General features: G+C 37.7%; 1 protein-coding gene across 1 annotated transcript in view; it reads right to left on the reverse strand.

Annotated features, from left to right (window-relative positions):
- CCDC39 (coiled-coil domain 39 molecular ruler complex subunit) overlaps window positions 1–21,786 on the reverse strand; it is a 94,505-nt gene extending 72,719 nt beyond the window's left edge. The window contains exons 1-2 of the mRNA XM_081302334.1: window positions 21,730–21,786; window positions 13,198–13,259 (exon numbers count right to left, since the gene is read on the reverse strand). Coding sequence (XP_081158460.1) covers window positions 13,198–13,257 — 60 coding nt within the window. The 5' untranslated portion in view covers window positions 13,258–13,259; window positions 21,730–21,786. The remainder of the gene's footprint in view (window positions 1–13,197; window positions 13,260–21,729) is intronic.
- Between the last annotated feature and the right edge of the window lie 2,281 nt (window positions 21,787–24,067).

Below are 24,067 nucleotides of genomic sequence, written 5' to 3' on the forward strand. Positions count from 1 at the left end.
AGTGGGTGAACTGTCGCCGGCGGGCTTGCAGTTTACAGCTGCCCAGTCGCGAGGGCCTTGCCTCTAGGCTCCTGGTTTCTCCTGCTAGCCTTGGTTTCTCCTGCTAGACCAGATTTCCCCTCAGTGATGATTCTCGGCAGTTCAAACTGTACTCTGTGCCTGTTTTGTTGTTGCAATCTGTCGGAGAGTGGCGGTGGATACTTCAGCTCTCCAAGATGGTTGCCGCTGGTTACCTTAGTGGAGTGTCCCTTGTGGGGGGTGGGGCTGTACCGCTTCCGTCCCCGTCAGCAATCCCGAACTCAGCCCGGGGGTCAGTGCGGGCTTGGGCTTCGCTGGTGGGATACCACCGTGTCGCAGCCACTTAATTCCCTGCTGACTAGTTAACCCCTTCTCTGGGGCGCCACGCCTTCTGTAGCCTCGGGGCAGGCCGCCGTATCAGACAGCCTGGATCTCCGGGGTCACACCGTTGGCTTTTGGGATCCCCGGGACTCTATGGTTTTGATTTTTTCTGCTTGCTCCTCCCCCAGCGCTGGCTAGACAGGTTTTGTTTTGGCCGCTGATGGGAGGGGGGGTTGGGGGTCAGGTGCCTCTAGCTCTCCTTTAGTCTTTATACAGGCTCACTCTGATAGTCCCTCCCCCTGAAAGTCTAGGAGAGATTTTATGTGAAATCCCCCTATGTATGGGGGCTGAGCTGGGTGACACACACCTGTTTGTTGTTGCAATCTGTCGGAGAGTGGCGGTGGATACTTCAGCTCTCCAAGATGGTGGCCGCTGGTTACCTTAGTGGAGTGTCCCTTGTGGGGGGAGGGGCTGTACCGCTTCCGTCCCCGTCAGCAATCCCGAACTCAGCCCGGGGGTCAGTGCGGGCTTGGGCTTGGCTGGTGGGATACCACCGTGTCGCAGCCACTTAATTCCCTGCTGACTAGTTAACCCCTTCTCTGGGGCGCCACGCCTTCTGTAGCCTCGGGGCAGGCCGCACGTATCAGACAGCCTGGATCTCCAGGGTCACACCGTTGGCTTTTGGGATCCCCGGCACTCTATGGTTTTGATTTTTTCTGCTTGCCCCTCCCCCAGCGCTGGCTAGACAGGTTTTGTTTTGGCCGCTGATGGGAGGGGGGGTTGGGGGTCAAGTGCCTCTAGCTCTCCTTTAGTCTTTATGCAGGCTCTCTCTGATAGTCCCTCCCCCTGAAAGTCTAGGAGAGATTTTATGCGAAATCCCCCTATGTATGGGGGCTGAGCTGGGTGACACACACCTGTTTGTTGTTGCAATCTGTCGGAGAGTGGCGGTGGATACTTCAGCTCTCCAAGATGGTGGCCGCTCCCTAGTACATGTTTTTAATGAAGCTATAAATGCTTACATATATAAATTTTTGTCCTACAGAAATAGAATCATATTCTGCAAATCCATTTTTCACTTAAGAGTGGTGGCCATGTTTCCATGACAGTACATTTAGATCTTCCTCAGTATTTTAATGAAAGCTTAAAATTCAATATTACCAATTCTGCAGCAAACATCTTTATAATACCATACTTCACAAATTTTAGAATGTGCTTATTTTCACATTTTAATATCTCTGAAATTGAGCTGCATCTTTTAATCAATAGTGAAATTAGATGTAATCTTGCATGCCTATGTGTTTTGGTAAAACATACTCTTATGAGTAAAATGAATGGAAAACCGGTATAGGCTATTTTATTTTGAAAGATACCACTAAGTTATGCTCAAAAAAGCCTTTAAAAGTTGGGTGCAGTGGTGCATGCCTGTAATCCGAGGGGCTCGGGAGTCTCAGACAGGAGAACTGCGAGTTCCAAGCCAGCCTCAGCGATAGCGAGGCTTTAAGCAAACTCAGTGAGACAACTGTCTCTAAACGGCTGGGGATGTGGCTCAATGATCATGCCCCTAAGTTCAATTCCCAGTACCAAAAAAAGAAAAAAGAAAAAGAAAAAGCCTTTAAATACTCATGAACAATAGAAGAATATTCTCCACAAATTCTGGATGTTATTTTCATGAAGTTACTTATGAAGTAAGATGTTAAATATTTCACAAAAGGTAAAATACAATAGATTATTGTTAATTGACATTTCACTGTCCGGAGCTGTCACATAGGAGCTGAGCGCCCCCTAGCTTTGAGTGATGGAAATGTGGAGACTGGCTTCTCTGACCTGGAAGCAGGTGGATCCCCATCTCCACTCAGGAGAGGAGCACAGCTTTGGGAGTGGGCTGCCTCTTGTAACATTACCCCTCTGCCTTAAATGGTTAGAATGTTCTTTCAAACAGGCTCCACCAATAAAACCAGGGTTCCAGGCGTGCTTCACGCTCTTTGTTGCCTGCCTTGCCTAGGTCAGAGGAGCTGTCATAGAACCCCCCACCCCCGACCCCACCCCCCCAAAAAGGTATTTTTTTCTGTCTTTGTGTGATTATTTCCTGCCAGCCCAGTTCACCCGGAGTGACCCTGACTGATTAGTCATGTGTCTCAACATTTCACTGAGTGAGATGAAGTATCATATTTCTGAGTGACTGAGCATATTTCTCCTAAGAATGTCTTTATCATATCATTTGCCCATTTTCCCTAAACTGCTGTTTTATTAAATTATAGCAGGTTATATAATGTTATAGATAGCATTACATATGTGTAAATAGTGTTTTTCTCCCAATCTGGTTTTGGTTTTATTTTTAACTTTGTTATTAATATATTTTGCCATGCATAGCTCAGAAACTGCACTTGTTATAATCAGCATGCTTCCTGTTCCTCAGGATCCAACATTCAACTCAGCTGTTTTTCTCCTAATAAAACATTTTCTTCTTATGGCTCTCTCTCTCTCTCTCTCTCTCTCTCTCTCTCTCTCTCTCTCTCTCTGTGTGTGTGTGTGTGTGTGCGTGTGTGTGTGTGTGTGTGTGTGTGTGTGTGTGTGTGTGAGAGAGAGAGAGAGAGAGAGAGAGAGAGAAAGTACTGGGGATTGAACCCAGAGGCACTCTACCCTGAGATACACCCCCAGTCCCTTTGTTTTATTTTGAGACAGGGACTTGCTACCTGACTGAGGCTGGCTTTGAATTTGCCATTCTCCTCTCAGCCTCTCAAGTCTTTGGGATTACAGGTATGCATCACCGTGCCCTGCTTTCTTGGGGGCTTTTCTGACTCTCTGTCATAAGAGAAAGCTTCCAATTAACCTATCAGTCTTGTTTGCTGCTTTATCTTGTCCTGTTTGGCTACTAAAGACTGGTCATCATTAAGACCCAAGCTGTTCCTTCCACTGTTCTCTTTTTACTCCTGTTTCCCTGGTGATCATATCTATTTCCATGGTCTAAATAATATAACAGGTGTATTAGTTTTGCTAAGTCTTCATAACAAAATGCCACAGACTGGGTGACTTAAATGACAAAAATTTGTTTTCTCAGAGTTCTGGAGGCCAGAAATCCAAGATTGAGATGTTGATAGGGTTGGTTTCTGATGAAGCCTATACCATTGGACACTGTATCCTCATTTGACCTCTTTTCTGTACTTTCCTGGTGTCTCTTCTTCTTTTTTCTAAGGATCCCACCAGTCCTAGGATTAGGGCTCCACCCTTATATCATCATTGGACTTAGACTGATATAAATATGTACTTTCTCATATAAGGTGCTTTTCTTCCCTTCACATAATGCTTTTGATATTTATCCATATGATGTATATATCAATAACTTGTTTTTAATTGCTAGATTGTTTCCAATTTGGGGCTATTGCAAATAAAGCTATTGTAAACATATTTGGTTCAATCACAAGCATTGCAAAGCAAAACAAAACAAAGACATATTTGCCCAAGTTTTTTTGATGCACTATTTTAGTATAATTTTGGATCTGCACAGAGTTGCGAAAATAGTAAACAGAGTTCCTGTATACCTTCACCCAGCTTTACATCTCCTCAGTATTATCATTTCATATTACCATGGTGCATGGTATTTGTCAAAATAAAGACACTAACATTGGTACATTACTATAAAGTAAACTAAACTGCAGATTTTCCATCTCTCCCATGAATGTTCTTCTTCTGTTCCAGAGCCCAATCCAGCGTATCACTTTGCATTTTGTTATTATGTCTCCTTAGTCTCCCCTAGTCTGGGACATGTTATTATTTTTTTTCCTTATATTTCATTTGCCTTGCAGCATTGAGTAGCACTGGTCAGGTATTGTGTAATATATCTAATTTTATTTTGTTTGTTGTTTGCCTCATGATTAGGTATGATAAGTCATGGGTTTGGGGAAAGAAAGCCACAGAGGTACAGTGCCCTTCTCATCACATGATATAAGAACATATGACTCATTAAAAGAGAATAAAATTATCGCATTTGCAGGCAAATGGGTGCAGTTGGAGAATATCATGCTAAGTGAAGTAAGCCAATCCCAAAAAACCAAGGCTGAATGTTTTCTCTGACAAGTGGATGCTGATCCATAATGGGGAGGGGACATGGGAAAAATGGAGGAACTTTGATGGGGCAAAGGGGAGGTCGGGCAGGGGGCAAGAAAGATGATGGAATGAGATGGACATGATTACCCTAGGTACATGTATGACTGCAGATATGGTGTGACACTACATCGTGTACAACCAGAGAAATGAAAAGTCGTGCTGCAATTGTGTATAATGAATCAAAATGCATTCTGCTGTCCTATATTCCTAATAAAAATAAATTAATTAATTAATTTTAAAAAACACTGAAACCATAATGATTCTTTTTGTTGGTTCTTTTATGCCAACTTATATTTCAAAACACAATGGAAGCATATAACGCACTGGAATTCAATATTTGCCCAAATGCATGTTTATTCTGCATCAATTCACCAAAGCATAGTTAGAAATAAAAAATTACAAATTTTCTTCTTAACACAAACAAACACATGACTCCCCAAGACCTCTATCCTGCAGGGGCTCATACTCACAGATTTCAGAACCCAGTAGGTGAAAGAAGATGCAAGGGTCAGTTGGGATAGGACTCATACTTTATTTGGAGGCAGCAGTAGTGCTTTCATAGGCCTTTTTTATATGCAGGCCAAACAAAGAAGACACGGTATCAACAGGTTACATAAAGGAGCACATGCTCAAAAGCATATGTTTCTGACCTTGAGTACATATGCTGAATATTTATGACTCTGATTGAATACTAAAAGCATAGGCTGATGGAAGTGTTGTCAAGGGAGCTTGGCTATAGCCATCTTATGTTTGCCCTACAATCGCCGTGGTGATTTCACCCTCAGACATTTTGTCAAGGTAGTGTTTGCCAGCTTTTTCCACTGTAAAGTTATTATTTTTCTAATAGATGAAAGGTCAATAAAGAACAGGAAGGTTATCAGGGGAGAAAGCAGAAGACAGAGAAAGGGGAAGTACTGGAGAATGGAATGGACCAAATTATTAAGACTATGCTGCATTGACAAACATGAATTTAAAAATTATTATTCTTCCCCTTTTAGACACTATTCTTTGGAAGCAGATCACTAAGATCAGCCTTTCCTAAGGAGAGAGCTTACACTCTCCCTCCTAAAGGAAGAATGACTACATATGTTATTTCAAATTTTTCTGTAGGATTCTCCCTTCTCTGGGGCGTGCTGGGGTTGTGGCTCAGTAGTAGAGCACTTGTCTAGCATGTGTGAGGCACTGGGTTCAATTCTCAGCACCACATATAAACAAATAAAATAATGGTCCATTGACAACTCATATATATATATATATATATATATATATATATGTGTGTGTGTGTGTGTGTGTGTGTGTGTGTCTGTGTGTGTGTGTATACATATATAAAATATATATTTTTATATATGTGTGTATACACACACACACACACACACACACACACACATATAAATGGTTCTCTCCCATTTATTAATTTATACAATCATTTATTGGCCCCAGTGAGCCTTTGACATGCCTCCAGTCTTTGGTTTTGAACATCTTCTTACTTTCTGACACTGTAAGACTTTTCAGGTTCATCTTGTATTTTCAATGATCCATCCCAAAAGCCAGTTCTCTGAGGAGCCTCTTCCTTATTATAAAGAATTGTACTTAAAAATCAAGGTCTACATGTAAATGATAATAAATGTTGGCAAGGATGTGGAAAAAGATAAACACTTTTACACTGCTGGTGGTATTTTAGATTAGTACAACCATTATAGAAATCAGTACGGAGGTTCCTCAAAAGACTAGGTATGGAATGTTAATGATCTCAACTCCCCAATTAAAAGATACACATTAGCAGAATGAATCAGAAAACAAGATTTAACAATACATGGTTTACAAAAGACTCTCATCTCATAGGCAAAGATATTCACAGACTGAAGGTAAAAGGATAGAAAACAAATCTAGTCATATGATCCAAGAAAACAAGCAGGATTAGCTATTCTCATATCTGACAAAGCAGTTTTCAAGCAAAAATTAATCAAAAAAGAGAAGTCCACTACATTCTAGGAAAGGAAGCAATCCAAAAGAAGATCTAACAATAGTAAACATTTATGCCCTAAATGTCAACATACCCAATTACATGAAAAAAAATGCTGCATGACATTAAATCCCACTTATATCCCAACACAATAATACTGGGTCATTTCACACACTCTTATCACCAATAGACAGGTCATCAAAACAAAATCAATAAAGATATCTTCAACCTAAATAACACTACAAATCGAATGGACCTAATGGTCATCTACACAATATTCCACCCTGAAACAGCTGAATTAGCTTTGCCTGAAACTTTTTCTAAAATAGATCATATTCAAGGCCACAAAGCAAATCTTAGCAAATACAAAAAAAAATTGATATAAACCCATGCATCCTGTCAGATCGTAATGGAATAAAACAAGAAATCAACAGCAAGGAAAATAATAGAAGCCACATGGAGATTGAACAATACTCTCTTAAATGAAAAAATGGATCAAAAAAGAAATGAGAATTGAAATATAGAAATTTTTAGAAATAAGAACAAAGATATATCAAAATCTCTGGGACAGTATAAAAACACTTCTAAGAGAAAAATTTATAATGCTAAGTGTCCACATTAAAAAATTAGAGAGGATCTCAAATTAATAAGATTATGCTCCACCTTAACTCCTTAGAAAAAGAAAAACAAACTAACCCCCAAACCAGTAGAAGACAGGAAATAATTAAGATAAGAGTTGAAATCAATGAAATTAGGAATAAGAAAACATTACACAAAATCAATGCAATGAAGAGTTGGTTCTTTAAAAAGATAAATAAGACTGACAAACCCTGAGCCAAAATCACCAAAAGAAAGAGTAACAAGACTCAAATCAACAAGATATGGAGTTATCACCACACACTCTTCTGAAATCCAAAAGTTTATCAGAACCTCTGATAAAATTTGAAAATTTATACTCCAATAAACTGAAAATTCTGGAAAACACTGACAAATTTATAAACATATATGACCTACCCAAATTGAATCAGGAAGATATAGAAAACCTAAACAGACCAACATCAAGTAATGAAATTAAAACAGCAATTAAAAGTCTTCAAAAAAAAAAAAAGTCCAGGACAGGATGGATTCTTGCCTAAGTTCTACCAGAGTTTTACAGAAGAACTAGCAGCAGTATTTCTCAAATTATTCCATGAAATTAAAGGGGAGAGAACACTCCCAAGTACATTTTATGAAACCAGGATAGGCTCGATACCAAAACCAAAGATCTATGAAAACAAAGAAAACTCCAGATCAATATCCCTGATTAACATAGATGCCAAATCCTTAATAAAATATTAGCAAACTGTATTCAAAAACACATCAAAAAGATAATCTGCTATGATCAATGTATTTTATCCCATGAATGCAAGGATTTGGTTCAACATATGCAAATCAATAAATGTGATTCACCACTTAAACAGAATTAAGAACAAAACTCACATGTTTATCCCAATAGATGCAGAAAAGACCTTTGATAAAATCCAATACCCATTCGTGTTAAAAACTCAGGAGAAGCTAGAGATAGACGGATATTACCTCAACATCATAAAAGCCATTTATAACAAACCCAAAGCCAAAATCATACTAAGTGGAGAAAAACTAAAAGCATTTCCTCTAAAATTAGGAACAAGATAAAACGGTTCATTCTCACCACCCCTATTCAATATAGTCCTCAAAACATTAGTCAGAGTGATCAGGACAGAAAATAAAATCAAATAGGAAAAGAAGTCAAACTATCTCTGTTGGATGACAATATGATCCTATATCCAGAAGACCCAGAGAATTTCACCAGAAGACTTCTAAAGCTCAAAGATGAATTGTAGTAGGATACAAGATAATACCCATAAATCAATAACTTTCCTATATTCCATCAGTGATTCAGCTGAGGAAAAAATCAGGAAAACTATCCCATTCACAATAACCTAAAAAAAATTAAATACTTGGAAATTAATCTAACGAAGGAGGTAAAAGATCTCTATAATAAAAATTATAGAACACCAAAGAAAGAAATTGAAGAAGATGTTAGAAGATGGAAAGACATCCCATGTTCTTGGATAGGCAGAATCAATATTGTCAAAATGGCCACATTACCAAAAGCAATATAGAGATCAATGCAATCGCCATCAAAATACCAATGACATTCTTCACAAAATTTAAAAAAAAAAAAAAACAACGATTCTTTTTTTTTTGAGAGAGAGAGAGAGAGAAAGAGAGAGAGAATTTTAATATTTATTTTTTAGTTTTCGGTGGACACACATCTTTGTATGTGGTGCTGAGGATCGAACCCAGGCCGCACGCATGCCAGGCGAGCGCGCTATCGCTTGAGCCACATCCCCAGCCCCCCGCCAAAAAAAAAACAATTCTTAAGTTCATTTGGAAGAGTAAGAGACCCAGAATATCCAAAGCAATCATTAGCAAGAAAAGTGAAGCAAAAGGTATTACAATAACTATAAAAATAGTCTCCAATAATTTTTTCTAGTACTTTATAATTATATGTTCTATATTAAATTTTTAATTCACATGAAATTTATGTTCATGTGTGAGAAGTATATTTATAACTTTTTCAAAATAAATAGCAATAGACTATTTGAAATAGCTCTCTCCTTTGGTTTGAAATATATCCATTCTATATGTTCAATTCTTATATATACAAAGGTATAGTTTGGGGATGTCCGGTACTCCATTGATTTATTTATCTCTACAAAAATGCCACACTGTTTTGAGTGGTGGAGTCGGTCAAATGTACCATATCTCACCACTGTCACAACACTCTTCTGTCTATTTAACACAATTCCAAATTAATTTGAAACTTTGGAATCAAACTGTCAAGTTTTGTTTTGATTTGTGGTTAAAGGGGAGCCTGAGGTATTTTCACTGCGATTTCATTGAATATACAGATTAATTTAAAAACTGAAACATTTATTGTTTGGCTACACATAAATATGATAAAAGTCTCCATTTATTCAGCATTTGTTCAGATCTTCTTCTATGTAATTAATTCCTAGTGATTGCATATGCCTAGACTCAGCATTTATATAACCTCAGAATTAGAAGAAACCTCCAAGATTGCCCCTGACTGCAAGATGTGCATCAGATTTGCACTTCCACTGATTAGTTACTCCCTGCCTTCTGAGGAAATGCATTTTATTACAAGGTAGGTAATGACTGGGTTGATGAAATAAGTTTCAGAAGAAGAGTATCAGAGGGGTCCTGTAACTGTCCTTTTCTTCAATTTCCTGCCTACACAAAATATGACTTTAGTGGTGAGTATCTTGGCCAGTGTCTATATTTTGAGAACTTTAACACTCCACAAGTTTGCATCAGATAATCAGCTGTTCTAGTGGACACTATTCACTCTTTAAAAATGGATGTAAATCTTCATGAAGGAGCATTGATCTCACAACCAAAGACTATGTAATATTTCTGATGTCATCTTTGCTTTTTTCTCAATGTTTTCATCCTGTGGATGGCACATATTAATCTCTTGATTAATGCTCACTGAATTAATGAATCAATTACCCCTACAGGTTTATTTCTCTTGATAACAAGAGACCATAACTATATTTAAAGAAGCATTTTCTAATGCAGAAGAACAATAGAAGAAACACCTCTCTAATTACAGACTTTCTAATATCTATTTCTGGGAAATACACAATCACAAAATTTATTTTGCCAATGGCAACTACTGCCTTGTAAAGTATTATGTAATTGAGGTAGATAGAATAGGCTGCGTGTGTGTTATTATGTAATTAGGTTGAGTGGAGGGTGTGTGTGTGTGTGTGTGTGTGTGTGTGTGTGTGTGATCTATTGCTGTAGACGAAGGCACTATAAATAACAGCTAATAATTTTATGACTATTTCCTAGAACCTAGGCCAAAGGGGGAAAGAAGGCCCATATGTCAAAATATTCTCACCTATCTAGTAAAATAACCCGAAAAGTCAAAAGAATTGGATAAGTCAATACTAAAAGAAGCTTTGATATTCAGAGGTTCACACTTTCGCTAGTGGAAATACATGTTTTACTGCTTTTATTCATTTACTCTAATCCAGTAGATGGTGCTACATGTCTGTATATGTAAAATACCACACTTGCTTTATTCCCTCCCTCCCTTCCTCCCTTTCTTTCTTCCTTCCTTTCTCTCTCCAGAACTCTCATCAAGGTCTACTATTATGATGAAGATCATTATTCCTGACATCTGAGCCAAATCTCTGGGTGTAGCATTAGAGATGTATTTAAAAAGACCCAAAAAATAATTGTGGACCAATACCAACCTAACAATCTACAAACATTTTCCCTTCAGTTCATGCCCAACTCTAAAATGACAAAATGTTTGATCTCAAACAGAATTTTGTATCAGTCTATTAAAAACATCCAGATGCAGAATCATAGTCCTTCTTATTCTTTTAAACACTGATAGTTGCTATTGTTATGAAGCAACCATAAAGACGATAATAATTCACAATGGAGAGATCAACATGCAAATCAATTCTTTAAGAAGATAACATACTGGAGGCAGGAAAGATGGTAGAATGAAATGGACATCACTACCCTAGGTATATGTACGACTGCACATATGGTGCAACCCTCATCATGTACAACAGAAAAATGAAAAGTTGTGCTGGAATTGTGTACAATGAATCAAAATGCATTCTGCTGTCATATATACCTAATTAGAACGAATAAATAAAAAATTTTTTAAAGATAACATACATTTTAAATTTATATAGATAGTTGTTGAATCAATGATTAAGCTAATCATATACGATTCTTTATGAACCATCAAAAACCAAAAGTTTTAGAAAAGTAGGAACCATATTAGATATTAGAACAAATAATCCATATCACCCAGCAACCTACAAAAAAAATAAATTTATGTCCTTTATTAATTTTAAACACAACTAAACAATGTACAATCTGAATCAGAAATAATCCGTTCTCTGCCTTCTTCTATCTGGCGAATTTGCAATATGTTATTATCTCACATAATTTAAATGTTTTGAAAAAATAATTGTTTTTTAAATCAAAGATTCAATAACATCAACTAATATAAAAATTGGAACATTTCACTATATATTATATTAATACATATTACATTAAATTTTGATTTAGTTAACTACTATGATTTCAAAAAGTCCCTTTGAAAATTACTTTATTCTCTTTCATTTTATCAAAAGGAAAATGAGAGCTACGGTTACTAATGAGTGCTATATATAAGATAGGTATTCATAGTCTGCTGACTGAAGGCTTAATAAAATGGTCTTATTCAATAAAGTGTACTCCTTTAAGGCTATATTCTATTTTTTTTCCACATGTGTGTGCATGTGTGTGTATCTATGTGTGTGTACAGGTACCAGAGAATGCATATACATCCAAACCCATCACCTCAGTGGGCAGTGTGCCATCCCGGGGCTATGGTGGAAGATTAAGGGATGGGACACCCTGACAATGGATGGCCAGGTCCTACTTCCCAGGACTTAACCTTACTTAGAGGGGAGCTTATCCATGTCCACAAAGCCCTCCTTGCATACGTGATTTTAAGGCTATATTCTAACACAAGCACAGCATATTCACGAATAACCTTTCAGATGACTCTTTTGTCATTCAGGGTTTCCTTCATATCTTCATTAACTGTTTTACCAGTCCTCAAAACAAACTCAAGACAACAGGACTTGATCGGTTATTCCTAGGTATTTTATGCAACATGGAAAGATCATATGGTCTTAATCCAAGAAATGACAGCTCAATGAAATACACACACACACACACACACACACACACACACACACACATATGTACCCGTGTATGTGTGTGTGTGTATCACCCATATATATTATCTTACTTACGATATAATTGGCCCTTTTTTATTCTGACTTTTGAAAAATGATCACTAGGATAAGAAGAGTCTCCAACAACACCGAAAACACGATTGTCCTTTCCTCGAAGAGCTTATCTTCAGTTGGAGAAGTGTCCAGAAAAGAAGCCCCCTGACTGGTCTCCTGACCTCTACAACTCATCTCTCTGATACCACCTCCACATCTCAGCCAAAATGACGTTTTTAAATCTCAGATCTGAGCACAACACCTCCTTCCCATGAAGACTCCTCCATGGCTCTCTATAGCCCCCTAACATGATTAAAAGACCTTCATGAACCAGTCCCAAACTCCTCCCCAGCCTGGTCTTTCACTTTCCTTCACCTTATGCTGGAAATTTCTAGCCAAGCTAAATGTGTTTCCTTTTCCTCAAGTTCTCTCTCACTTTAAGCCTCCACACATCCATTTCCTCTACATGGATATCTTCCCATATTTGCTCATGTTCATGACCTACATATATTTGTTACTCATGTTCATGCTATAGGTTACCTATATGTGCTCCTATTTTCACTATCATGGCACTTGTTAAACTTCTGATCCATCTGGGCCTCTATTACCCTATAAGCAGCATAATTCAGAGAATCTCATGGTAATTTAGCTCGGACTCACCAGCCTCCATACACAGTAGAAATTCATTCATTCACTGTACCCAAGTCATTGAACACTTTCTGTGTGACATACTCTACAGTGGGTGATAGCTATATACATCTACGGATAAAACAGACATAGACACTGCCTCTCAGAACTTCTATTAAATTAGCTAACACATACCACGTGCCCAGAGGGTGGCAAGGTTGTCACAACTCAGCAAGGGAACATGTCTTATCTCCGGGTGGGAAGCAAGCAGGGCAGAGGAGCCATCCAGCCAGCAAAGACTCTTACCTGAAATTGTAAAGGTAGTGGCTCAATGAATCCTGATGAAATGCTGGGGCAAAGGTGCATTCCTGGGGAGAGAATAGCAAGCCCTGAGCTGGAGGAGGAGGTGGTGGGGAATTAGAAGCAGTTCAACATGATGGGGGATGGAATGACTTCTGTCGGGTGGCCTTTGTGTAGGAGAGGGACATGAGACAAGACAGGAAAAGTTGAAAGGTGCCCCATCACAAGAATATTTTCTTCTGGACAGTAGGGATCAACTGAATCATTGTAAATGGGAGAGATGGATGGAAAAAAGGTCAGTAATGATAATATGAAATAGGGGAAGACTGAACTAAAAGGTAAGATTTTGTGACTATGTAGAAGTGGGGCCAACTGAGCCAATGATCATCTCATTCTATGGGGAAAATTGGGGACAAGTAGATTGTGGGTAAGAAAAGCTAACCCCCCAAATCTTCCAATAATATTGTGCCTTGAAGACCAAAAAATTTCAGAACCTCCTCAATATTACCTTGTCAAAGTTTTGCAAATGCTTTGGCCTGGTATTTCAAATGCTCATCTATCCTTCAATATGCTTAACAAGCACGCTCTTCAGGGAAACATAGTACCCATTTATACCTATGGTACCTGTATATGTCATCAGTGTTCTAATTCTCCAGGGTCCAGGGAGGCACGAGCCTCAGCACAGAAAACAGAAAGAGCCAGGATAAGAAGTGTGTACTGTATCATGTGTCCTGTGCTCTTCTAGCAATTAATAAAAGAAATATCTACCACAGCTTCCTTTGCTTTCAATATTGCTCTTCAAAACAATAGTCTTTCATTTCCTTCTTTGTTATTTTCTACACTGTTTTCATATTCTTTACAACAAGCACAAATTATTTTGATAATTTTAAAGCACTTTTTTAACAAAAAATAATAAGCAAAAAAAATCCTTGGAGGTAATAGGGAATGGAGAAAACAGCAAATAATATACCCACCGTGTAACTACTATATAGAAAAATGTAGGGTGGACGTACAAGGGAATATATGTTTGTCATGATACTGTACACACCAGCCATGTGAACACAACACAAAAACAAGAGTGGTTTGAGGCTGCATCTTGACACTTCCATGCTGTTATATGCAAAAAGCCATCTTCCACTGGGCTCAAACACTTGGCTTTTTTATAGTTGAGGCTTTAAGAGACACTGCAGAGAGGTGGCTTGCTTTTATTCTACAAGCTCTAACTCTCCACATAATATGTGGGTAAATTTACTTAAAGCACTTGTTATCAGCTGTCAATCAGTTTGTTAGCTTGCTTTTGGCTATATTTCAGGTACCAAAGGAGAAAGCAGGGGTTATTCGATGGCTTTTGCCCGGGTGAACTAATTGTCACTTCTGACCTTAGTGAATTGCATGTGAAAGTGATTGCTGTTCTTCTGCCTTATTTTGTGGCATTATTCTCATAAGTCCTATGTAAACCTACATCTGTATACAATTGAATCAGTTTATTCAAAAGCAGGCGGTATATGCATACATGCACTTCATTATGTGGAAGTAGTTTTTGAAAAATTGTCTCACTGATGTCATCTTGTATTGAGACATCCATGAAGGGGCACGTTGAGTCCTTCCTCCTGGAATCTGTTCACTGGTCTTTCCCTATCTTACCGCAAACTAAGAATTTTATACTATTCATTGTTTTTCTTCTTTACACATTAAACAGTTTTCTTGTTAGTTCATATCATCGTACTCCAAACTCCTTTGTAAATGAGTTTCTTAAGTTTCAGTGAGGATTTCTAGAAATATAAACTGTTCTATCCTTTCTTATTTTCTGCCCTTTGCTAAGGTTCATTGAAGAGTAGCTAGTAATGGTATGAGGGAGAGAGGAGAGAGAAAAAGAATGAGAGAGAGAAAAAAAAGATAGAGACATTAACCAACAGTTTTCTTTTATGAACAAGAAAATTGGCCGTTTTCCTATTAGCATATGAGGAACCTAAGAATGTCCCTTGTTGTCAAGGCAACAGCTTTTCCTTGGGTAGCTGCAATAGAAAAGAAGCCAGAGCAATCTTTATAGGATCAAATTTTTTTTATCATCAAATCATAGAAAGGAACCTCGAGAGTCTACCCAGCCCATTCTCCTGTCTTTAGTTAAGACCCATTAAAATAATTTGAAACCTATCCAAAAACAAAGTCCCATTTTAAATACTTCTGAAGAACTTACATAGCTTTCTTTAGTAATCATTTGTAGTATTTTACATTGCACACTACAAATAAATTATTTCCAATCGTTCTAACTTAAATCTTTCATGCTGCAGCTTGAAATTCACTTCTTGCAGTTCCATTCACAGTGGGAATAAATAATTGTACCGTTTCTTCTCTAAGAAAGTCTTGCCTACTCTTTTAAAAAATGGCAAAATTTTCTCTTACATTTCTCAAGGTGGATCATGACAAGAGTCTTTTATCTTTCCAGCCATTGGTGTTGGTCTCCTCTGATGACTTCTATGTTCTTCAAGATTGTATGTAATTAGGAGGTCCAGTCCTTCTATTAACTTATATAGAAGGCTGACCAAGTGATACCCAAGAAGAGTGGGGTACTACCCAGTTTTTAAATATCTACTTAGGTAAATTTAGGTATCTTAGGTAAATTTTTTCTATAGAATTTTGTTCATTGCCGGTGTTGCTTTGTTTTGGTTTCACAAAATGGCTAATACAACTTTTGCTGCCTGTTTTGAGTACTCACTCATTCCACACCTGGTACTTGGCTAACTTAATTTTCTCTTCAAGTAGACAACTACTATAGTTTTCTTTGCTTAATTGAATTATCTTGTCTCTTTTTTTCCAAGATGAAGTTTCCTCCTTTCCACATTCACACTAAAACAATGGTAATGACTGTAATTTCAGTTCCACTCTCCACATCATTGATTACTAAAACCTGGGCATGGCAAGGCTGCTTGGACATTTTTTCTCAACATCTCCATATTGGTCCAGAATACAAAAACTGTATAACTTAGAATCAGATACTTCCTTTTTCTTACTTGATTTATTGGGCCATGTTGACCTTAGTGCTTCGGCCATAGATGCAATACTTTCTGATTCTAATTTTCACTTTAAATAGAGGGACTGCAAACAAAGACTAATAGTTTATTGATCTCCTACTTTGTACAAGGCCCTGCATTAAGCACTTTATCAGTGCATTTCTGCTTCACAAAAATCCTATAAGGTGAATATCTCTCATCATCCCCATTTTACAGAAAACAAAAAAAACAAAAAAAATCTGAAACTTATCGTGGTCAAGTAACTCTCCCAGGAAAATGCAACCCCTCCGCATGAAGCCAGATTTTGAGATAAAGTGGTCTAACCTCCCATATCCTTAAGCACTACTCCATGAGGGCAGGACAAAGGTACTACACTTACATGCAAATGTAAGAAATATAAACTGATAGATTCATTCTGGAAGGTAATTTGATAACATGCATCAGAGTCCTTACAAAGGTATATACCCTTTGCTTTTTTCATTTACAAACATCTATAGAACATTTACTATGTGCCAAGCACTGAATTAAGAATTTTTTGAATATTAAAAAAAGAACCTTTATGACACCACTATAGGTATCTTTATTTTATAGAAAGGCAAATTAAGGCATTTAGAAGCTAAGTAATTTTCCCAAACTCTCACAATTCATAAGCTAAGAATTTGAATGTGACCATAGAATATATGTCCATAATCACTATAACATTCAATAGTTTCCATTTGGGGAATTTATTCTTAAGAAATGATTGTTGATAGGCACAAAAAAATGTATTGCTGTATCTATATTCAGATAAGAAAAGTGTGGAAAGAAGTGTCCAATAATAGGTTGGAAAATTCATACGGTACTCTATAACCAATAAACACTTTTTCTTATAAAGGAAGCAAGTATTAATGACATCATGTTTATGACATAATGATATTCAAAATAGTAAATGAAATATTATTATAGAGTATCTATTATATTGTATATATGTATAACAAATGAAATAATATTATAATGTATCTATAATTTTGCTCTTAAAAGTAGACATCTGTGTATAGGAATAGAAAAAAGCTAGAGTTCAAGGTTGTAGTCCATGGTCTGCTTATTGCCTTGCTGTGGGGCCTGTGTGAGACAAAGCATCACGGCAGGGAGGGCATGTGGGGCAGAGCTGCTCATCCCACCATGGCCAGGAAACAAGAAGAGAGGATCAAGGCCAAGTTTTTTAAAGTGCACACAAGATTCTCTAGTGTTACAAAGCACTTTCTAAGTGATATTCTCACTTGAAGAATTTAAATGGGTTTGGGGGGGTGGAGTAGAGTGGGGGTATCATCTATAGCCAGATATATTGAAATTTTTTATACCATCAATTTTTTAGATGGTCCCTATAGTTTTGTAAGGCCAGTTTTCATCATTTGGTGTGATCACTACCACTACATTCATTGTGAAATAATTTTTACAAAGCTATTTTGAATCTATAGCTAATATATACCAAGTATTTAACTATGCCATAAACCATTTGCATTTGCATATTGATACAATGTAAATCATGATGTAGACCCCCCCACACACACATACCAGGCCCCATGGACACCTCTGTTACATTTGACTACTGCCAGTTCCCATAAGAAAGGATTAGCAGGTAAAGTTTTATATCAGATGGGCAAGAAAAATATCAATAAAATAAATAGCTTTGTCCTGTAGTGCTTTATGGCTGTTTCCAAGAGTCTTCACCGATGTTTTTGTGCCAGTGTAGGAAGTAATGAATGTACACACATATGTGCACATATGTACACATATGTGCACACACACGTTGCTTTTCAATAAATAAAAATAAGGAAATAGCATTGACCTCCTTCTAACACTATTTCCTCTGAGTTTAAAACAAATAAGCTTTGGGAAATAGAGTTTTTTGGCTGTCTTTTGCCAATAGAGTTGTTACACCAAAATCTGAACTGGCTTTTCAACAGGGTTTAGTTGCATGAAGCAAGGCGGAGCTCATGTGGATGTGGGACTCTTGGTTTCCCCCACTCCCCCATTAGTTGAGCCTCGCTGCTCTTTGCCATAATCCTCCCAGCCCCGCTCTCCTTGTTGGTTGAGCCTCACTGCCCCGGCAAGTCATGTACTTGTGACACAATGAGGGCTGGCAGGAGCAGTGTGGGGACAATCAGATGCTGAACACAGGAGCTCGACAGACTTGCTTCCTTTTGAGTGGCACATTACAAACTGGCCAAGTGAAACATGAAGGTATTATCCTGTCTTATCTGGTGGTGGAACAGGGTGCAGCCTCCATGGTAAGGTTGTGGGCTTATTGCCAAAGATTCTTACTTCAGCTGCTACACATGCTTCCTGGGAGGGCTGCGTTCACACTTATGTTAACTGTTTGACTCCAGATTGAGAGACAACAAAACATGTTGGGATCAGGTAACTCTGCCAATTGGGTTTTATGAAAAGTAAGTCAGTTCTGAAGCCAATTTAGACTTGTCTGCAACTGTGAAGTGATTTTAGGCACCTCAGGTTATCAGAAAGAGAACCTAAGTCTTATAGAGTTTCCCACACACACATACTTCCACGGAACTGGCTTTTGTCTTCTCCCATGGAATGTTGAATCATTGTCTCCTATCCCAGGGAAGAGATTGTAAACACACACACACACACACACACACACACACACACACACACACACACTTCAGAATCTAAACAAAATATATCCAAAAGCTGATTTTTTCAATAAGCTTCATAAATGAATCTGATGCTCATCCTATAGTTCAAAAATGACTGCCCACAACATTTCTATAGAGTCCCATCTATAGACAAACTGAAGGGCTAAATTTCTCAGTTTATGAGCCACTCTGATAGAGGAAAATACCTTGAAGGCCAAAGTTCTCCTTACAGTTGACAATAATTAACCATAAAATACACAGCATTACTTCTGATAAGATACCCATACATAATAGGTACCTATTTTTTAGTAAATGTCCAAAAACATAGACATTTTAACATTATAATTAATTCTATGGAAAACCATCACACAGACCTCCACAGGATCTTACAGAAACAATTGTTGGTTATATGACCTTGAAGAAAATTACTTAAGGTATCTGTGCTTCAGTCTTATCATGGATAAACTGTATCCTCAAGCTCAAAGAATTTTTCTAAAGATTAAAGGTAAGTAAAGAGCCTAGCCCAGCACCCATGTAAAGCAGGCATCCAATTCAGATCAGCTTTCTTCTCTTCATTATTCCTGTGCCTTCTGTACAAACAACTGGACTTTGCACACTTTGGACTGGAGGCCTTGATCAGACCAAACAATCATTGCTATAATAAAAGAGGTTCATAAAAGCATAGCCAATTTACCTATCGATTCACTTTGCTAAAACTGTCCTTCAATTTAAGGGCTCAGGAAAGTAATGAACATCGCCCTAGAATTTCAAAGGTATTTATAGGTCATATTTCATTAAACGAAATAAAGGTCTGATGTTGAAGGATGCATATTCCCATCTTCATTTTATAAACACTTGAATTTTTTGAGGTTGTATGCTTCCAAGAAAACAACCAATCTAGGAACAAGATGTAATTAAGACCCATGATTTCTAATTCCCAGGCTTTGACTCCAACCCTCTGAAAATGCTTCAATTCAATGAAACTAATGGCACTTTGGTCTCTGGAATTAGATCCTGTTATCAATGACTTCCACATGGAAAGATCATTCCAAAATGTGTAATTAACCAAGAAAATGCAAATAAACCAATTTGTACCTGCTATTTAGAGGTAAGACACAGAAATGGCTCGAGTTCATTATTTGAAAATGTAACCTTTTTCCGCTTCAAATATAGCTTATGTTCTCTGGTTTCTGGCATATATTTTTCAAAAAATACATTTTCAGTGAAATATTTTAGACTATTTATGATTCAATTATCAATGCAGAGTTTAAAAATAAAAAGAGAAATACATGGGCAAATGGGATGGAAACCCTTCTTTTAACCCCCTTTGGCAAGCCACTTCAATAAACAATTTTCAAAACTCTCCTGTGTATAAGACCCTGTGCTAACAGGGTAGGAGGCAAGCTCCCAGTCTAGCACAGACAGAAAAATAGTAACACTTAATGAAGGTACCTAGTGGGATAGGGAAACACTTATGTGGACCTTCCAAAAAACAGAAATCAGTCTAATAGAGGAGATCTACAAGAACCAAGTCCAGAAAGGTCTCTTAGAGGAAAAAAATATTTAAGCTGAACCTGGCAGTTTTTGTCAAGTGACAGAGGTTCAGTTCAACATAAGTAAAGAGAAACAAAATAAAATAGATTATTGGTTGTCACTATTATAACAAGATCTGAAGCATTCAGATTCAGGTTCTTGGGCTATCCTATCTCTCTGATTCTCTCTGCATCTTGGCCTCATTGTCTCCTACTGAATGTAGGCTTTCTCTGTATGTTAGAAATTATTTTATAACTCTCAAAGCCTTTCCAATCTGCAGTTGCTCAGAGAACGTGGTCAGGCCCTATATAATTGGCAAGCCTTCCAAATACAGAGTTGCAGTGGGAGACAAGCAGATTCTCTAAGGAGGAAGGGTTTGGGGTAAACAAAAAGAATGAATTCCATTGCAGTTTGGAAAGACAGATAGGGCACCTCTAAGCTGACACAGAAAAAAAAAAATGATTCTTCCAAGCAAAAGAAAGGGTTGAGCAAAGGCAAGAGGGAAAACTCAGTGCTTATTGAGGTGGTGATAGCCCTGAGACACAGAGGAAAGTTTGGAGGGTTGGTTGAGATAAGATATATATGCATTTTTGAGCCCTGTGAAGAAGTTAGCATTATGTTTTCTGAGTGCCAGTTTTTAAGTTTTGGGGAGTTACAAAGTATACTCCATATTTTAGGAAGAAAATGGTTGAGGATATGCTAGACAGAAATGCAGGAGACAGAAAGTTGGGGAGGAAAGGTGTGGTTGCACATGGTCTTTGTCTGAAAACATTATTTCCTAGGAAGAATTTCTGCACTTGGGGTCCTGCTGGACTGTCAATCACAGTGTTCCACACAACCACAAAGCTGGGTCAATGCTGATGCTACGTTTCCCAGGACAAGTGATTTGTCCACAGGTTAGTGAGAATCAAGTAAGACTGATCTAAGTTGCTTCCCTCTAATTCGTGGGTTCTTTCAGATAATGTAAGGATGTAAACTGAGTTCCCAATGTAGAAAGTGATTGTGTAAAATTGAAGCCAAGACTTGAGAAAAATAAGAGAAGACAGAGTTCTGTTGACACTGCTTTATCCCTAATTGACAATGTCTGGAAATTCCCAGATGGATCTATCAATCTGTTTCTTCTTTTTGTTTAACTCATTTGAACTGCTTTTCTTTCTCTCACCAGAAACAGGCTCTGACTAATAGGAAAGTTACCTGTCATTGGTTAAAGAACTATTAAGTATCAGGCATGATGCTGGATCCTTCAAGCACATTAGTATATAAATCTATGGAGTAACCTGGAAAGTAAATATCCATTTTACCAAAGGAAAAACCATAATTCAAATAAATTACTGGTAAAAATTTAGTTAACTCACCACTAAGAATTGGAAATGATACTCTAAACTTTTCTTCAATTCCAGTCTATATTCTTTCCACTTAATCTTCTTTGTGCTATATCCCTTCTGTAACATTTGAAAGCAATATTTTAGATGAGAAATAATAAAAGCTTGGACTAAGGCAATAGCAGTGAGGATTAGAAGGAAAGAAATTCAAAGATTTCATCTCACTCCAGTAGAATGGCAATTATCAAAATACAAGCAACAATAAATTTTGGCGAGGATGTGGGGGAAAATGTACACTCATACATTGCTAGTGAAACTGCAAATTGCTGCAACCATTATGGAAAGAGGTATGGAGAGTCCTCAGAAAACCTGGAATGGAACCACCATTTGACGCAGCTATCCCACTCCTCAGTTTATACCCAAAGGATTTAAAGTCAGTATATTATAGTGACACAGCCACCTCAACGTTTATAGCAAGCAGCCCAGTTCACAATAGCTTAACCTTGGAACCAACCTAGGTGTCCTTCAACAAATGAATGGATAAAAAAAATGTGGTGTGTATACACAATGGAATATTACTCAGCCTTAAAAAAGAATAAAACTGTGGCACTTGCCAGTAAATGGATGGAGCTAAAGAATACACTTAAGTGAAATATGCCAATACCAAAAAACAAAGGCAGAATGTTTTCACTGATATGTGGATGCTAATTCACAATAAGGGGTGGGGTGGCTAAGGAAGAATAGAGTTATCTTGGATTAGGCAGAGGGAAATGAAGGGAGGGGAGGGGACAGGGTGTAGGAAAGATAATGAATCAGAGATTGCTACCCTATATGTGTATATAACTACATGACAGGGTGATTCTACATCACGTACAATCAGAAGAATGAGAAATTATACTCCATTTATGTCTGATTCGTCAAACTGAATTCTACTGTCATGTATAAACAATTAGAACAAATAAACAAAAAGAAACTCAAGAACTTAAAGAGAACCAATTGTTCCTGGTGATTTTTTCCAAGTATTTTAAATGCTGAGGAACAATAAGAAAGCTAAGATTTGGAAATCACATTGAGTATGTATAGGAGGAAAACTTTGCTGGAAAAGAACAAACCATGTTTCATTTGAAGTGCTCGTTGAATATCCAAGTGGAGCCACCCAGCGGGTGATTGAGAACACGATTCTGCTGATCCATAGGAAGGTCACAATACATATATAGGCTTGAGAGTGATGTAGCTATGCCAGTGTGTATAGCCTCTGGAGTGGATGAGATTGTTTGCAGATAGCCCATAAAGTGAGAAGGAAAAGATGGTGGAAGGTGGACTCCCTCTATTCTAAAACATCAGAATGGGCCTTTGTTCATGCTAATCCCTCAGCTTGGAGTGAGCTTCCCCTTTGTGAACCTCATGAATGTATATTCATTTGAAATGACACCACACAATCATAGCATCTCTGTAAAGCTTCCTTGGACCTTTCGTTCTTTATCCTCTAGTAGAATTGGACACTTCAACTTTTGTGTCTGGCCCCTGGGGCTTTGTACAATAAAATACTCATTATAGTTCTTAAAATAGTCTTACTTTATAGCACTGGAGACCAGAGCACAGACTTCAGACTTCATACAGACCAAGGATAAATTTCCACTCTGTAATCCACTGGACATGTGACCTAAGTAAATTACCTAACTCTTGTGAGTCAAGTTTTCTTTTATGTGAGGAAAAAAAAAGAGGAGAGAATAAAAGTTCCCTCACAAGGATGTTTTCTGAATAAAAGAGATCATTGTAAAGATTTTGGTACAATGACTAACAAGTAGAAAATGCTAGATTGCCAGCCATGGTGGTGCACACATGTAATCCCAGTGACTTGGGAGGCTGAGGTAGGGGGATCGCAAGTTCAAGGCCAGCCTTGACAACTTAGCAAAACCCTGTCTCAAAATAAAAAATTTTTAAAGGACTGGTAGGACCGGCTAGTGGTAGATCTCCCCTAGATTAAGTTCCCAGTAACACACACACACACACACACACACACACACACACACACACAATGCTAGATTAATAGTAGATATTATTTGCTCATGAGTCTATCTCAACCAGACTTCTTGAATTCAGGTCCCATACTATTCATCTTTGTATCTTTGTTCTCTTAAAAAAGTATTTGGCACCTGACAATCACTCAGGAAGTGTGAGTTACTTATACACAAGTAGATAAAAAGTCAAAATACTTGACCAATTATTACCTTATTTGTTCTCCACTGAATAGGTCACACGATAATGAACTCTTCTCACATGGCGTGTCTTCCTCCATTTCCACTCTGTTGGCATAGGATAGGTGCTACACATCCCATTGGTGCAAAGACACACTATGCTCGTTTGTTAT

The sequence above is a fragment of the Spermophilus citellus genome (assembly GCF_964194105.1).
Source record: "Spermophilus citellus genome assembly, chromosome: 7".
Taxonomy (NCBI): Eukaryota; Metazoa; Chordata; class Mammalia; order Rodentia; family Sciuridae; genus Spermophilus; species Spermophilus citellus.